The 18,090-nt window shown below is 51.1% G+C and overlaps 1 protein-coding gene across 1 annotated transcript in view; it reads left to right on the forward strand.

Moving 5' to 3' along the window:
* LOC142590080 (putative ATP-dependent RNA helicase DDX5) overlaps positions 1 to 18,090 on the forward strand; it is a 36,925-nt gene that overhangs the window by 3,039 nt on the left and 15,796 nt on the right. Inside the window, exons 2-6 of the mRNA XM_075701924.1 lie at positions 1,450 to 1,606; positions 2,371 to 2,481; positions 4,230 to 4,326; positions 5,664 to 5,797; positions 17,701 to 17,765. Of these exons, the coding sequence (XP_075558039.1) occupies positions 1,450 to 1,606; positions 2,371 to 2,481; positions 4,230 to 4,326; positions 5,664 to 5,797; positions 17,701 to 17,765 (564 nt within the window). The remainder of the gene's footprint in view (positions 1 to 1,449; positions 1,607 to 2,370; positions 2,482 to 4,229; positions 4,327 to 5,663; positions 5,798 to 17,700; positions 17,766 to 18,090) is intronic.

Here is an 18,090-nt window from a genome sequence, read left to right on the forward strand (position 1 = left end):
GCTTTATTTTGGGCTGGTGTGGCAGGTGTAACATGCCTCGGTTAGCGGGCACCAAAAATGCTATACAGGGTCCTAATTTAAGCATGATGCAGCTCGAAGACATTCACAAAATAGTAGATATTATTCGGTTACTATCAATCACCAAGTCAGCATAACCGTGTAATTACGGACTGCCGGCGCAAGGGTATCGAAGAAAATTTCTTTTGGTGCTCGTGATTCTTTGTCCGAGACGTTGTTCATAAAAACCATGGACTCCTGCAAGAATTTTGACTGAAAAGGATTGTAAAGATCCGTCGAGGACGGGCTGGCTCATGGGCTCGCGCCTTGTTCTTTTGTTGGTTCTGCTCTGCCCCTTCTACGACTCGGACTTTTTAGACGGCCTCTTTTAGAAGTCGCCTGTCAACTTCTTCCCTCCCGTGCTGCCTCCCCGCTTTCCTCCCTATCGCGTGCGAGATTGAGAAACGTGACAAATATGAGCACAGCTTCGTCACCTGTAGCTGTTAGCTATCTGCATCACAAGGACAAATGCAGTGCACGATGCTTGTTGAGGGAAGAATGTTGATGAAGGGCATATGGGGCACAGAGAGGTATGACGCATGTGAAAATTACTCGGATCCAACAAGCACGTTGGAATCTATGTGAAGCGAAGCTTTCATAAAGTGGTTAATCAGATGCCATGAAACTAAGTGCAATGTGCACGATTGTCCTACCCATTATAGCACATTGACAGAATACGTACATACTCAGTGACCCAAGTTACCTAGTCGACACAAAAGGACCCGCAAAGTGAGCAGAAGTAGCTAAAAAGGAGTTTCGTGAGAAAGGAAAAGGCACGAACCGGTTAACGATACACACACGTTTTGTTTTCCCAGACGGCTCAAGACCCCATATACGTTAATGCTTGCTGGGCTAAACCAGTGCCTCGAGAATTGCTGGTTCACCAACTAGCCGAACTCGCAGTTCTGCTTCAGGGCTGTCCATTGTAAACAACCTGGTCATTCACATATACTATGTAATGCCTGCAGTTGAAAGGATGTTCATTTAACACAGCAGCCAGGAGCGGCACTGGTTATACATTCCCAGGGTCGGATCATGTGCACGTACACATACCCAAGAAATTGGTGGGAAGGATAGGTTCCGTTGTAGCTAGATTGTTAGAGAACTGACCACATAATGCAAAAAAAATGTGGCTTTGGATCCCACCTGCGGCAAGCTGTATTTCGGTCCACTTTCATTTCCTGGTTACTTCTACATTTCAGTAATGGAAAATTAAAAAAAAAAACTGAATTTTCCCAATGCCTTGGCTGTCTTATCTGTTTGGCTTGTGTGCTTGTAACGTAACAAAAGAACTCGTCCTTCACACGCGCATTGGCTGTAGTGGGATTTTATGATTTGTGCGATTTGCCGAACTTTCCCTGAAGCTCTGCTGCCTTCCTTTCTCCCCTGCAGGGACTTTGGGGGTCAGCAGGGGGGTCAGCAGCAATGGAGGGGTGGAGGCCGACCCCAGCCCGGTGGTGGTGGTGGCATGGGGCGCCCCATGATGGGAGGGAACAACTACGGGGACGGCCGCAACGGCGGCAGCAGCTTCGTCAACAACAGTCTCAAGGTCAGTGCTCTTTCTTCAATGTGCCGTTGGCCCAGTGACAGCGAACTCTGCTTGTCCTCTTAAGGTGGACATCCGAATCCTCGGATCTAGCGTTCAGGTACCTCACGTCGAAATCTGCCAGAGGGGAAAGAAATTGTCGTGCAGCCACAAATGCACCAAATTTGTCAACTTTCAAGGCCTTGTGCTCGAATTGGTTGTGGCGCAGCTGCAATGGCAAGGACGTGGAAGTCATGTGACACAATGCTGCACAGGTGCTAACTTCCCACGACAAATTTATTTGCAGTTTTCGTAGCCATACCGTATGTGTTGTCTCGTGTACCTTCCACGTCATTGTCATCATGCCGTTGCTGCAACAAATCGGAAGACGACTGACCAACAAGCTTACATGGTTACCCTCAAGGCCCTGTGTATGCATGAAACTTCAGACAACTTTGTGAAGTCCCATAGAAATGAGACTTTCTGTTTACTTGTCACAGTAGCTCAGTGGCCATGGTGTTCTGTTTCTGCAAAACACTCGTGTGCAAAAACTCTCGTGTACTTGTAAATTTGGGTGCACTTTAAGGAACCTTAGGTGGTTAATATTTGTTCAGGGCCTTCCACTATAGCACATCTCATAGCCTTTCTTTGACATGGGGAAAATTGTTTGGTGAATTAGATGGTGAGTCAATGAAACAGTCAATTGCTCATTAAGTCAATGAATGAAATCAGTTGGCAAATTAGTCAAACAAATCAAACTGATTTGGTTGTGTCTCCGGCTTCTCCAGGGCAAGCAGCCTGGCGGAAACCTGCGCAAGCCAGACTGGGAAAGAATCCAGCTTCAGCCTTTCCAGAAGAACTTCTACCAGGAGCACCCCAACACTGCCAACCGCTCTGAGGTGCGTGTCGACGGTCAGAATTTCTTTTGACAGTGTTTAGCTTTGGGTGTGCCGATGACACAAGCGTTGCAAGACTCTTCTTTGAAGCCTGTCTCATGAGGTTTATGGCCTAGCCCCAGTATTCAAGAACTGTCCTTGACTCAAAGCACGCTTTTCGATTCCCAAGTGTAAGACAGCGTCATCTCTTGACCCATGGTTGCTGGCCGAGCAAACGAAGGGAACGAAGTGAGAATTCACATAGTATAAGTACTGAACCAGCACCATCTCTCCTACTTCTAAATTTTTTTTTTCCTGATCATCATTTCTTGTACAAATTGCTTCCTTTCTAAATGTTCTAGCGCTGCCTGCCTGTAATCGTGAACCAGCACTTACCTGCCCACATTTCCAAGTTCTTTTGAGCATCTTTCGATTGCACTGAATGACGCTTCTAAAAAAGTTAGTGACGTTTCACTTCTAGAACGTGGGTGAAGTGCAAGCGTGTATGGGTGCTGTAGCGCGCTCGACATTACACTCTTAAACAAAATTACACCCTTTGGGTCGCATCTTGCCACAGAACCATAATTGTCATCCGTCTTGTCCGCGTTTCCTTTCTTTAAGGCTGCGAGCCCGGTACTTCCAAGTCGTGAATGGCATGCGCATTATCAGCATGACAGAGCATTCTCGACAGGAAAGTGGCGAGCGCAGCGTTTTCCAAGAAAGGAAACGCAAGCAAGACAGATGACAGTTATTGTTGTGTGGCAAGATGCGACCCAAAAGGTGTAATTTTGTTTAAGAGTGTACAGGCCCTCAGTGCGCCCACACTGCCCGCATCGCAGGTCATATTCAAGACAGGGCTCGCACGGCGGTGCCATACGCAGCAGCCGCTGCAGTAGATCTCCCCATTGTAAACATTTGCTTACTATCTAAATTACCTAGGATGGTGTCGGCATGCACAGGCAAACATTAACACTTCACACTACATGACCACGGACCCTCGCTTTCAAAATGGTGGCATGAGGAATCGTGGCTGCAGCAGCGAGCGAAGTGTCCTTCGTTCTATCGCTTCAGCGCAAACTGAGCAGTGAGAGCACAGTGCACGGCCCACATGACCGAATTGCAATGTCCTCCTCCCCTCGCCTCCCCAGGTGCCATGGGCGTGACGGAATATGGCACGCTTCCTCCCCTTGCACATGCGAGATTGAGCCGCCATCATCCGCTCACAGTCGCACGCTTTCACTCGCACACATGGCGCGCAACGACGATGTTATATCGAGACGAACCCGACACGTATGCATCTCGATGAAAACATGTACCAACTGCCAGAGGAGGTCAACCCAGCGTGCCTCTGCCTACCTCCCTCCTCCGCGACGCTTCGCCCCATTTCTCCATCCTGGCATCACTCAACGTTGCCTACGCATTCCTTGGGGTGGCGTTTTTTGGCCGCGCGCTCCTTCAAACTTTCCGCAGCATGCGATTCTCTGCACCTCTAGGCACCTTCCTCATTCGCTTGCTTCGCGGCTTTAGACAGACACCACCGATTTCGCGAGCTGGCCAGTTACGTTTGCGCATAAAAATTTCTGTGGCGAGAAGCTGTTTGAAGAAACAATGAACCTCGCCCCCATGTCATCTAGTAGCCATTGCGAACTGGAGAGTTTCATGCTAACCTTATAGTAGCCATGTTGAGTACAGTGCAGTTGGCTCTTTGTCAGTCCTGAATTGCACCGTTCTTTTGTCGTTGTTAGACATTTGCTTTTTTCTGTCCCTCGCAGGACGAGATTGAACAACACCGGCGGCAATACGAGATGACCCTGCGGGGCCGTGACCCTCCGCGACCCATCCTGACCTTCCAAGAGGGCTGCTTTCCAGGTGAGGAAATGCAGTAACTGTGCGCACCGTTAGTAGATCAGTGGTTGCTTACCTTGACTTGACGATGGCTGAGCTCATTGATATTAATCGTTTATACGTCGGTTATGCATAGCAGGCAGTTCTGCAGAAAGTACACTAGTGGTGCAGTTGTAAAAGTCTCATTACGGGCATTTTGCAGCATGGTTGATGTTTGGTCGTCAACGGCTTTGTTCAGTGTAACTATACCTGATATGGTGCTTTATCAGGACACACAGGACTGCATCATTCAGGCCAACGCACTGTGCTATCCCGCTCGAAAGCACCATTGTTTTGGTGGGCTGACAAAACGTTCTATTTGTATATTTTATGTTACAATAAAGAAGAAAAGAAGGAAGAAAGAACTTCCGGACGTAATGTTGCTTCTAGGGTGGGGCACTTACCATGCTTTCGTCGCGAGCGTGTGTGATGCGCCCGCTCATTGGTAAGTAGGTTCAGATCTGCGACACCTTCCATGTAGCAAGTGGAGCATATTTTGCGACGTCATGAAATAAGACGTGGTGCACACCTACATCTCGCTACTTTCTGGTCGCAAACATAAGCAGTCGGTGACATTGCTAGTCTTTGTAGTGTTGCCTGCTATGTGCGAAATTTCAGTATATAATTGGAAGATGACTGCTGTTCGAAAACTCCTTCCTATTAATGGGGCACAATCTCTTCAGCATTTTCTCGTGCAATGCTTGCGATGGTTCTGCGTATCTGGTGCAGAGCGATCAGGATTATGGTCTTGCTACTAAACTGACTGTGGTATGCGAGATCTGGGGTGAAGTTGCGCCGGGATGGAGCTCGCGGGGAATTGAGGGCCCGAAAACGTGTAATCCTTTTGAAGTGAATGTACTCGTAGTGCATGCTGTGTTGTCGAGCGGCAACGGCCAAACGGCCATGAATTATGCCTAGTGCCTACTGATGGCTTTTGGTGCCGTCTCATTTTTTTTTTTTTTTTCGGACATTCTTTCAATATATCAGTTGTGAAATGTTTTTTGTCTTCTCAAAAACCACAATTTTGATCATGTATATCTTCAATTTCTGGAAGGTATTTACTCTGCAAGAAAACTGGGCGCTATATATAAAACTAGCACATTGAAACACGTAAACTCTGCCAGTTTCATCGAAATCGATCTAGAATTTAAAAAAAAAAGTTCTCAAGCGCAGGTTCCCCCCTTAATCGAAAAACACTGCTAGCACAACTTTTTATTACAATTTTTTCGTTGCCTTCCTTGCAACGGTCTTGTCTAGCATGCGAGTAGAAAGCGCCGCCTCGTTTGTGCCATGTTCTTCAGCTGTGTCGGTCTTTTTTGCAGACTACTGCATGCGGATGATCGAGGCCCAGAACTACAAGACCCCAACGGCCATCCAGTCCCAGGGGTGGCCCATTGCGCTGAGCGGCCGTGACATGGTCGGCATTGCACAGACAGGCTCGGGAAAGACCCTGGCCGTAAGCGGGTTTCTTTTCAGGCAAAAGTTGAACTCCGTGTTGGTAACAAGCTCAAAGCTGCGTGGCGTCAAGTAAACGACCTGCATTAGTTAAGCGTAACTATGGCCGTGGGGTTGTAGCCATAGAGCTTCGTACAATAATTACCAGAGGGAACTCTGGCGTTGTGTCTACGGGAGCTGTAATGGGATCCGTTGTACACACAAACCCGGCTGTATCGAACTCGCAAAAAACGCCCATCAGTTCGATATAGAGCATAATTCGATATGAGCCTGCTAAATAACTGGGTGTCATAAAAGCACATACCATTTATAACATTGCTTTATTGATGTAACTAGCCTAGTTTTGCATCAAATAATCTTGCATTTTTTGTCTGCTTGGGCAATTTCGCTGCCTGCAACGCATGCATTTCCCCACATTGTCTAAGGAGTCAGAGCAGCTGAGGCCGCAACCTTCCCGCATTCGCACAGAAGCACCGGACTAGTGCGAGCGCGCCAATCACTTCGGAGGAAGTGGGCAAAGGGCCGTCGTTGCTTTCCTCATTGTGCCCGCTTTCACTTGTGCTCGGTACAATGTCGACATTGTAGTCTTTGTTTTCGGGCTCTCCCGTGGTTGCGACACCATCATTTGCACACAAACTTGTCCACGGTTGATTCGTCAACAGCTTCCAGAAATTCTGACGGCTTATTTCAAACTTCGGCAACACTTGCAACGGCTGCGTCACATTCACCAGAATTTAGTCATCACCGAGCACGCTGAAGCCGGGACGGCTGAAGCAATTTCAGACGAACGACTCGTACACGGCCGTGCGTATGCGTCGGACGCCACGGGCACCAGGTTGCGAGTTGGGCCATTTAGCCGTAATCTCCCCTTCATTCTTCAAGATCGTGCTGAGAGTGCTCCTCGGAATCTTTCACGCTGCGGTGACATCCGACTTCTCACCGTGTTCGAGCCGATTTATGATTTTGAGCTTCATGGCGAAAGGCAAATTCTGCCGCTTCATCATGGCAACACCGCGGGAAAAGGCCCACAAGGCGCACACACAATGAACCAGAGAAGCAGCGAGAGAACTCGAACTTCCACTATCTTGCACAACGAAGGCACAAGAGCCTCTGATTGGCTGTCTGAGCAAGCGCTGCGGGCGGGCCAGGATCATTTTTTGCAGGGGGTTGTCGACGGCTCGTCCAAGACGGCACGCTCACGGAACGGAGAGCGCGTGGATAGAGCCATGCCGCTGGGTTATCCCGTCCCTGCGAGGGAAAGCCAACTTCTGGGGGCACTTTTCCGCCGCTTGACGTTCGATATATTGGGAGTCGCTGCTAGTTTTGTTCGATGTAAGCGTAGTTTTTGCTATATATACTCATTGTAAATCTACAGTGTCTAGAAAATGTTCGATATATAGAATAATTCGATGTAAACGGGTTCGATGTAGTCGGGTTCGACTGTGTTAGCATGGGAATTATGGGAAGTACATGCATTTGCCGCCTAAACTTCGTCTTTATGGTGTCAAACGGCTTCGTGACTCTGCAAAATTGTGATTTTTGACAATTTACTGTGTGATAAATAATTAAATAAACATTATTAAAATTGTTCCCGACAGAATTTGAACACAGGACCTCTAGCGCAAAAGCCTGATAATGAAACCATTATGCCGCGGATGCATGCATCGACAAGCGATGTGAAACGCCCTTACGAAGTTACCGCGGGCATGCCAGTACCTTGAGACGCAATGCGCGTTTTGATTTGGCCACCTCGACAAGCTTGGTCGTTGCAGTTATTAGCGATTGTGTGGGTTCGCAGCATCTTTCTACGACGAATATAGATTGCTCTGAAATTTACGACAATGAAGGCTTATGACGCCTGATGTACTAAGCCACAAGAATGTCTGAATCCACAAGCATGAAGATCACACAAATCGTTGTTCTTCCCCGTCAGTACCCATAGTGGCCGACCGATTGCCGCGCCAGAGTTCCCTATAGTATATTGTAAGAAACTCTGTGGTTGTAGCCTCAAAAGTGGAGGATCACTGCTCCGAACGCAGTACCTGCTACGTGCAGGTGATAGCAGAAAGAGGTTGAAGTGGACGTGGCAGCACGTAACATACTGCATTCACTCGCATTAAAGGGCCCCTAAAACGGTTCGGACAAATTTTGTAGACACGTTAAGTACAGCTAATCATTCGCACCACAATTGGTGTGAAACGTCTCATATTAAGGGGGGACATGTCCTAAAAACGTTTTTCTCATTTTCGGGTGAATCTTTAATAGACTCCACTGTCTGAGGTGAGTTTTCGTGCTGATTTCAAATCTGTAATTAGATTTTTGATAGCTGTAGCAGTTAAAAAAGATATTGAGATCTGAAGTCAAATTAATTTCAAACTCGTTACAGGGCTTTTTGATGATTCCGTCTTGCTAAATCAAAAACTAAATGCATGACACCATTGCTAAATACCTACTGTAGGGGGTGATGCTATTTTGATTCATTTGGAAGCATTTTACGGACAAGAAAAGAATTTTGCACTCATTATGAACATCTTTTTCTAATTAGCAGCGAGTACTATACCTGAATGTAATTTTCATGACGGTGCAAGAGTAATAAATATAGCATCACTTCCCAGATCATTTCAATACGAATGAAATGATAGCACCCTTGTCATTTCTGGTCAAAAACAACCCAGAAAAAACATCTGTAAGGCCGAATACAGTGCACAAAAAGATCGAACTGAAATAAACTTTTCTCGGGACTCGGGGCAGAGGTCATGCCTGGGTGTTTGGCCAGTGGACGACAGGTGCTTCAGTGTGGCCAGCACAGCCTTTAGCATGCCTGGCACATCGTGCTTGTGACTGCACAAGGCATAACCATAGTAGGAGGTGATCTTCTTGACTTCTTGAGTCAGCCTACCCTTACCACCAAGGGACCCACCCACCTTGAGCTTTTTTTTTTCTTTTCTTTTTTTTTTTTTTTTGCCAATGAGGGTATGTAAGCCGGCAAACATTCGTTATGCACATGGTTTATGCAGTCTTTTTTTTTTTTTTAACCTTGATCTAGCCGTAGACTGCATATTCAGTGAGGGCGTGGTAGGTTCTGCTGTCGCCATCTGAAAGCATTGTAGCATACCTAAGCTTATGCATCTCGAGTGACCGCTGGAATAATTGCAGGGCTGCTTCTACTTCCATCTGGCCACCCCTACAATCAACATTTTTTTGGCACACAAGTGAATGCTCGATCAGCCAGGCAGCGTGTCCTTTGTCGTCTTCTTTAGGTCCCAAGGTGCACCCCAGGCAAAAGTTAGGCAACACAACGTGGTCTGTTATTAAGCCTGTATACATTTCAATTATACAGCCGACACACACTATGCGAACTGTGCCCGCGGGTCAACCAGCTGCCATTGTAGATAGTGTCAACGTTCCCGGGTGCGTTGCCCAACTCTGTATACAAGTCTATGACACGAGCGACACTAGCAGCTTCGCATTCCGCGGCAGTCGCACTGCAGGCTTTCTGCATAGTCTTCATGTGGCTTTGGTAGGTCTTGTGGTGAAGGCCTCGATGTGAAACATTCATGGCTGCAAAAAAGTCCAATAGAGCTGTTGCCCCTTTACCAATACTGCTGATAGCTTTCATGGCATGCAAATTTACTTCAAAAGGCCTTATCTTGTTGTCACTATCACCGGATACTCTTGAGGACGAAAAACGTTCCTCAAGGAAGCCGCAGTCGTTGCGCGAGAGCGCAAGCTTTGAACACAACCCATAGTCCTTTTTTTTTTTCCCCTTTGAAAAGGTCATGCTTTTCGTGCCGCACTCTGGGTAGACAAGCCCAAAAAATGAGTTAATCACAGCCATATCAATAATAGAGAATTCCGTGCCGTTTTCTTTGCCGTCACTATCCAGCTGAACGTCCAGTAGCTTGAACTTGGCACTGTGGTGTCAAGGACTTCTTCAAGTCCGCTGCATTTCTGACGCGCTCAGCTGTCTCCTCCGCGGTAAATAATACCGTGCCGAGGCGGTCTTGAATGTTGCTGGAAGTGCCAGATAGTCTGATGATGGGATTACCCAAGAAGGTGCTGCAGCTAGGACCAGGAGAGAGCAGCACCGGTGGCACTGCTACGGCTACAACAGGTGGTTGCGGCAGCGTACCGTCGTCGGAATGAACTGCCTCGGTCGCATCAGGCGATCTTGGCAGCACGATGTCGTCTGCTTGCTTTCGCTGCGCGTTCCATGCACACTTTCGTTTCTTGCCGTACGCTTGACGAGTTTTCTTTTTAAGGCGAGTGTCTCCGCTCGCTCCGGCCATGGCGTGGTCGCGGCATGCAGGCGAACAGCACTCGGGAGCACAAACTACTGCCGCCCCGGCAACCAGCGGAGCGGGAAAAAAAAAATTAAAAAGACGGCTGGTCTTGGTTGCGCCAGCCAAGAGTGGAACCCCCACATTTGGCGCTACCAACGTGGATCGAATTTGGCAACACGAAGAGTCTTCTGGTGTGTGTTGGCACTAGGACTACCCACGTTTCAGCGAACAATGGCGGCTGGTTTGTCTGACCTCTCAGATTTGTTCATGTTGTCAGATGTAGCGACGCAAAGTCAGCAACCTATTCCTAATGCGGCGGCAGCCGCTGAACAAACCGGTAGCTTTGGTTTTGAGTGTTTCATGCGGAACAGTCAGGGTTGTGCAAAGCCACGTGGGCGGAGGTTAACCCTGATACGAGGCATACCACGTTGGGCCCCTTGCCACTTCGCAACGCGGACACAGGAGGCACACATGCCTCTAAATAGCCCGACCCGGGCGGCGGAAGCACCCGGCCCTTTGGGCAAGAGTTTGCCGTCAAGCGAGGCAATGTTGCAGAACGCATTTGCAAATCATGCAGAGCTTAGTCAGTGTCCTGCAAGGCACAATGCAGGCCTCGTCGCAGAGCGAGAGACCACGGATTAAGGCAGGCATGCCTACCTACAGTGGGTACCACGATCGCACGAGTGCAAGAGAGTACCTCGACCATCTGCTGTATTACCAGCGAGCAACCAGGCTTTCAGACGCCGAACTAGTCGAGCGCGTGATCCCGGTTTCACTGACTGAGCAGGCGGCTCGATGGTTCTGACTGACCGGACACCGATGCCGCACAGTAGAAGTGTTCTGCGCGAACTTCCGCTAGGAATTTCTTCCGGCCAACTACGAGCGGCATTTTAGGAGGGAGCTGGAGCTTTGTACCCAGCATCCGGACGAGTCCCTGCTGGAATACGTTCGAGCGATTGACGAACTTTATCGTCTCTCGAACCCTCCCGCCACCGATGCAGAGAAAGTTGAGCGAGTCGCACGGCAGGCGCACCCCACTTTCGCGGCCTACTTCAGAGAGATGTAGGTTTAGAGACTTAGACAAACTCGCCGCCGAGGCGAAGCACTTCCAGGGGGACATCCTTGCGGCATGAGCATACCGTCCGCCTCCACCCGCGGTGCTGTCACTCAAGCCTCACTGCGCGTGGAACGGCAGCGTGATCACTTCACACACTTGTCTAGAGCCGACGCGTCGGCATCGTTCGCTGAGGAGCACATCCAGCGTAGTTAGGAATAATCAGACCGCGTCTTGCACCCGTACGCCTACGCGCTGAGAACAGCACAGACTAATGCCACACTCAGCGCGCCGCGACAGGAACGTGAGGCCGATGCGAGACCGGAGGAGTGGCACACGCCGAATGCAGTGCAAGGAAGCTACGGTGGGCTGCAGTGGTGTGACCGGGGCCTAGACCACCGATGCTTCGGCGGCCGTTGCTACCAGTGTGGCCGACCAGGGCACGTTGCCCGTGATTGCGGCCACACGCCGGGTCGAGGCCGAGTGCGTGGCTCAGGAAGCGGGCGAGGCCGCCGGAGATCCACCTTGGGTCCCGTGTGGTGGTGTCGAACACAACCGGTGGTATCAGGTTACTTGCGCGTTTGGCTTGTTGCATAGGGGGCGTGGCGAACTCACAGGCGCCATTCATCCAGCTAACGATAGCCAGAAAGAAATTCACTGCATTATTGGATACTGGAGCAAGCGCTTCTTTATTTGGTGACGAGGTTTTGCATCATCTCCACGAGAACAATATCCGCTTGAGGGATAATGACACCACCTTCCGACTTGCTTCTGGCACAGCACAATCGAGCGGTACAGCTAGGTTAGTGATCCATTGAGAGAAACGCGTCAGGCAACAACGCCTTATACATCTCTTCGGTCTGTCAGTGCCTGTTATTTCGGGTCGAGACTTTCTCGTCAAGTCGGGCATTGTAATAGACATCGGCAATGGAGGTTGCCGAGAGAATGGAACGGGTGCCTTAAAGCTTTTCACAAAAGCACCCGTGGCACCGGAGACATGCCAGTTTCCGGGTGCGGCGGGAGCAGGCCACACCCGGCCACAGCCAAGCGAGCGAACAATAATCAGCGAAGGCGAGGAGAGAGAGACGGTGGCAGAACAGTGCGCCACGGTTCTGCAAGGGGTGGCGCACCCACTTTTGTCATGTGGTCAACATTCCGGAGAGAAAAAGGGCACGACTGTCGAAAACGAAAACTACGCGATTTTCATGGACCGTCTGGGCTGCACTACGCTGGTCAGGCACAGAATAGACACGGGTGTCACTGCACCACGGAAATGTAATCCTCGGCCGATTAGCTTGACTAAGCGGCAAGCACTTGGCAGCGCCTTAGACAAACTCATCGACACAGGCACTGTGGAAAGGTCGAACAGCCCATGGGGCTTCCCGGTAGTTCTAGTCCCGAAGAAGAACGATACTTATCAGCTTTGTGTAGACTACCGCCGGCTGAATGAGGTTACGAAGAAGGATGCGTATCCTCTACCCTCCATTTCCTCTTTAGTGTGTAACCTAGGCGGTGCAAAGTACTTTACGACGCTCGATGCTAGTCGTGGATACTTTCATGTTGAAATGGACAAGCGTGACAAAGAGGAAACGGCTTTCACTTGTCACCGGGGGCTCTTTCAGTTTAAGAGAATGTCTTTTGGTTTGGTCGAACCTGCCGCTACTTGTCAAAGGTTGATGAACAGAGTGCTCGGAGACGCAGAGTGGCAACAGGCTCTCGCATATCTGGACGACATAGTGGTTTATCCGAAAACATTTAAGGAGCACTTGCGCCACTTGAGAGACGTCCTAGACAGGCTGAGGTCCGAAGGTATCACGCTGAACCCAAACAAAGCTCAGATAGCTGCGAGCAGAATAGCACTGTTGGGATTCATGCTGGACAACTGCCGCATCCTGCCAAGTGAGGATAAGCTCGAGGCTATACTGAAGTACCTGTCGCCGAAAGATATTGGCAACCTGAGGCACTTTCTGGGATTGGTGAACTTTTATCACCAAATCATTCCAGACAGTGCGGCGGTGCAAGCGCCTTTGAGGAAGCACGTGAGGAAAGACGAACGGTGGACTTGGGGTCAAGAGCAGGAGGCGGCACTGCGTGGCCTCGTGAAGGTGCTCGCTGACACGGCCAAATTGCAGCTGCCCGATTTGAATAGGGAGTTTGTGATTCAAACAGATGCAAGCGACCTAGGCTTAGGTGCAATTTAGCTTCAGGAGCACGGAGGCACTCTCCGACCGGTTGTGTTCGCGAGTCACTCGTTGACGCCGGCAGAAAGGAACTACTCGGTGACAGAGAAGGAGTGCCTCGCGATAGTTTGCTCTCCGCGAATGTTCGACTATTATGTGAATGGAGTGGCATTTAAAATTGAAACTGACCACATGGTTCTCACGTGGTTGAGGCGCTTGAGCAAGCAGAGTGGCAGCCTGGCACGTTGGGCACTGCTTCTGCAGCGTTATGACTTCACCGTGCGCTACCTCAAAAGAAAAAGCAATGCCACAGCATACACACTTTCGCGAGCACCAGTCCAAGGCGAGGAAGAAACCAAAGTCGTAGCCTGAGTAAGGGACGGAGAACAACCATCTATCCTGGGCGAGAGCGTGAAGCACGTAGATGTTGTCGGTCCTGCAGAAATTGTCTTTAGCGGAGAGGAGCTGTTCGAGGCTGAGCAGAAGGACCCGTTTTGTGGAAAAGGGCTCGACGAGCTCCGGGAGCAAAGTGGCGCAGCTGCCGCACACATGGAGGCAGCTAGTATTGATGCCTGTGCTAAGTGCTTGGGAACAGTTGCTAATGCTGTGAGCGCTCTGGATTCTTATCTGCTGAATTCCGACGGCGTCCTGCTGAGGTATATTCCCACCGAGCACAACACAAGTGAGGAGTTTAAGGTGGTGATACTGCATGCATTGTGAGGAGCACTGCTACGCTACTTTCACGACTCGTGTATTGCTGGGCACGCGAACGACCCCAAGACTAACGTTAAGTTGTGTCGCCTCGCTGCCTGGCTAGGCATGAAATGGGACGTGATGCGCTACGCCCGCTCATGTCATGTGTGCCAAAATGTGAAGCACCGAGGCGGACGACCGCCTGGCTTCATGCAGCCTATCGACAGCCAGACTCCCTGGCAAATTGCGGCTTGTGACGTCATGGGACCGTATCCCACCACACTGAGTAGGAACAAATTCTTCCTGGTAGTCGCAGATCACTTCAGTAAATGAGTCGAACTTTTCCCCTTGCGAAAACTGACAGCACGAGGGATCATGAATAAGTTGATTGAGGTTTTCACCAGGTTTGGCCTCCCGGAGCAGTTGATAATGGACAATGCGTCCTACTTCACTGCGAAGGTTTTTGTTGACTCGTGCGCTGCACTTGGCATTAAGCACAAAAAAAACAGCTTACCATGCTCAGTCGAACCCCACTGAACGGGTCAATCGCAACATTAAGCACATGCTTGTCGTGTTCTCTGAAAGACATAAGGACTGGGATACCTACCTTCCAAGAGATCGGGTTTGCATTGCGATCGACAGTGAACCGCTTGACTGGGTATGCGCCTTCTTCTCTCAACCTGGGGAGAGAGCTGCCGAATCTGATGGATAGAGTTTTCGCGGATCGCAGCGTAATGTTAGTCGCGCCGGCAGCACAAGCTGAATATGCGACGCACCTACGTGCCAAGATGACGGAAGCTTTACAGAAAGCACACCGTAATCTTTGCACTGCTAGGGCTTAACAGAAGGCGCAGTACGACCGCTCGCATCGGAATGTCTGCTATGAAGTGGCCGATCTGGTGCTTCGACGCCAGCATGTTCTCAGCGATTCTAGCAAACAGTTCACTGCCTCGCTGGCACCGAAGTAGACCAGGCCGTATCAAGTGCGAGAGACGTTTCCTCGTTAGTTTACCGGCTCGAGAACATGAAAGGAAAGCCGATCGGCGGGCCGGTGTACATGTATGCGACCTGAAACGCTACGTGTCGCTTGATGAGCAGTGAGATGAAAACCAGACCCTCCCTCAACCACAGTCGGTGAGAGAGAGCAGCCAGAACCGAACGATGAGCCCGCCACCGCGTTACAACTTGCATAACAGGAGGAGACCCTCCGGCACTGCCAGCCCCGTTTGACGTTTCTGGCGGAGTACAAGGCGTTACGCACAATGCGAGTGTTAACCTTATCTGTGCCGACTTCCACCGCGCAGATGGACCACGACGGCCACTCTAAGCGCCGCCGAGTTGTCTCGCCGGAGGGACACCCCCCGTTTGAGCTGTCCCCTCGAGAGCCCTCGACCCACCAGGAGAGTCACGAGGCCTCATCCTGGACGGCCTCAGGGCCGGCCCATGAGGGACGACGCTACCATTTCCTCATGGACCCATCACCTCGCCGCCTGACCTCTCCATCCGAGGCCCAGTTAGGGTCCCATTTCCTCATGGACCCATCACCTCGCCGCCTGACCTCTCCATCCGAGGCCCAGTTAGGGTCCCATTTCCTCATGGACCCATCACCTCGCCGCCTGACCTCTCCATCCGAGGCCCAGTTAGGGTCCCATTTCCTCATGGACCCATCACCTCGCCGCCTGACCTCTCCATCCGAGGCCCAGTCAGGGTCACCAAGGGAACGTGGCGCTAAGAACCCTAGGCAACCAGGCCGCAGCACCCGGGACATGGCTACCTGGACTTATCAGGATGGCGTCGATCCACCAGCCGTATATGTATCGGACCGACCCTGGCGCCGGCAGGAGAGGGCCCGGATTGGAACGCCTCCGGAACGGCTGTTCCGGCTCTTCCAGGGCCGGACAATACAAGATGCCGACCGGAGGGCGGAGGGCGCCTGCCTGCCCCTGCCGGCGGGTACAAGACTGTGCAAATGTGGCGCGGTGCGAATACACAAAAGCCACGACCGAGGGGCCCTGCACCGGCTCCGGATGAAGAGACAAAGAACGCCATCGCCGCAGCAACAGCCACCCAGTGGAGCGGTCCAGGCCATGCTGGCCTGAGCGGCCCCGGAGACCGAGTTCGCGGAGTGGCTGCTCCATGTGGCGACAGGCCACCCAGGCACCGCTGCTGGGAGGGCAAATCAGCCAGCAGCGGAGCAACCAGCCGCGAAGACGACGACTGCCAGAATGAACGAGGATGCTGCGGCAGTGGCCGAAAACGACGGCGGGAAGGCAGCATCGGAGGCGGCGGCCACAACCCTGGACACGACGGAGAAGCCCCAGAAGACCGAAATGGCAATGGAGAGGGGCATCTGGGCCATTCTTGACAAATAAACTAGCATCTCAAGTGTTTTGCGTCCGAGGGCCTTCTTAAGCGAAGGAGGATGTGGGGAGCACCTGCTCCCATTTCCTCTCGCGTACTCGCGTCGTCCTGTTCCCACGTGGCGGACGCTGTGAGCCGGCGCAGACAAGGGAGAGAGGCACTATGCGCCCTCCCTTTCTCCGTTGCTCTCGTGTCGCGCGTACCCCTCCCCCCCCCCCCCACTAGGCTTGCGGGAAAGGAAACATATCCAGCGGGCAAGTACCTCCCCTCGCAAAAGGTAAAAAGGCATAAAAGCGCGCCACCGAGGGAGACTCTCTCTCTTGGACACCTGCGCCGCCGCCAGGGCAAGATCACCTGCCGCAACCTGTGAGTGACCTCGTTTGCCTGACCCACCCAGGCAATGAGGCAAGCCTATTTATTACTATAATAGAGAGGACGTCCCTCTGCGCGTGTTCTTTATTGCTGGTAGCAAAAAACGGCCGTGGCTTAGCTTGGTTAAGCCTGGTGATTGCGAAGCAATAGTGACCGTAGCGCCCCTGATGAGAGGAGCGGGAGTTAGGCTGCCGTTGGTGGCTGCCGCCTCGCCTCGCGACGGTGTGAGATGGGGCCCTGTTTTTACACAGCTGGTGTGACGTCACACCGACCGTAGCGCCCCTGGTGAGAGGAGCGGGAGTTAGGCCGCCGTTGGTGGCTACCACCTCGCAACGGCGTGAAATGGGGCCCCGTTTTTACGCAGCTGGTGTGACGTCACGCAGCGAGGTCACGCTAAAGGTCAATGGTGCCTACCACCGCCTCGCCACGGAACGGGCTGAAGTGCGACCTAAAGTAGTATTGCTTCGCAATAATAAACGTTATTACAGTTGACGCCACTGGTTGCCTTATTCATTTGAACCCGACATAGCCGTGATTCCCGCGCTACGGGTTAGGGAGTACCACAAAGCGAATGCGTGGGGGTAGATCTGGAGCTTGCCTTCAGGCCTAGCCGCACCAAGAGTGGAACCCCCACATCGGTGACGTGATAGTCTCCTTTTTCATGTCCAAAGCCGTGCTCCTGACATGTTCCAGACTGGTCGTGCAAAAGGTGCTGAAATAATTTGTGGTGCTCTCGAGGAATTGAAATTTCATACTGTAACTGTGGGGTCGTAAACTACCTAGAAAAGGAGAAAAGTGGGACACCGAATCCTTGTGTCGGTAATAAGAAATGCTTTTACTGCAAATCGTCATTCTTGCTGTCAGTGCTGAATTTCCCGTTGGCTTTCTTGTACTGGATTGCTTTGCTGCAATTTTAGGAAACAAAAAAATTTCATACGCTCTTTTTTTTTTCTTTATGCAGTACATCTTGCCAGCAATAGTTCACATCACTCACCAGCCCTACCTCCAGCGGGGAGACGGACCAGTGTGAGTTGTTTTGGAGTTGCCACCGTATGAGATGACCACTCGTGTTTCGCAATTGCCAACAGCAGCAGTGCCATCGCACTGTTGCTGCTGTTGCGTGAGCCATCTGCAGACAGCGAGGATGGACATGTCGGCTCGGCCTTCGAGCCTCGGCCTGAGCCACCCACTCATGTCGTCAGCCTTTGTCTTTGGGCAGGAGCCGAGGTGCAGACGGCAGCGCCACTACAGCTTCGCGCGTTTAGCAGTGCACTAGTGCTTTGTAATTTAGGAAGCTCAAACGCAATAAATAATTTGATGAGTGCACCTGAAGATGCGTGCACAAAGATGA

Source organism: Dermacentor variabilis, chromosome 8 (genome assembly GCF_050947875.1).
Source record: "Dermacentor variabilis isolate Ectoservices chromosome 8, ASM5094787v1, whole genome shotgun sequence".
NCBI lineage: Eukaryota > Metazoa > Arthropoda > Arachnida > Ixodida > Ixodidae > Dermacentor > Dermacentor variabilis.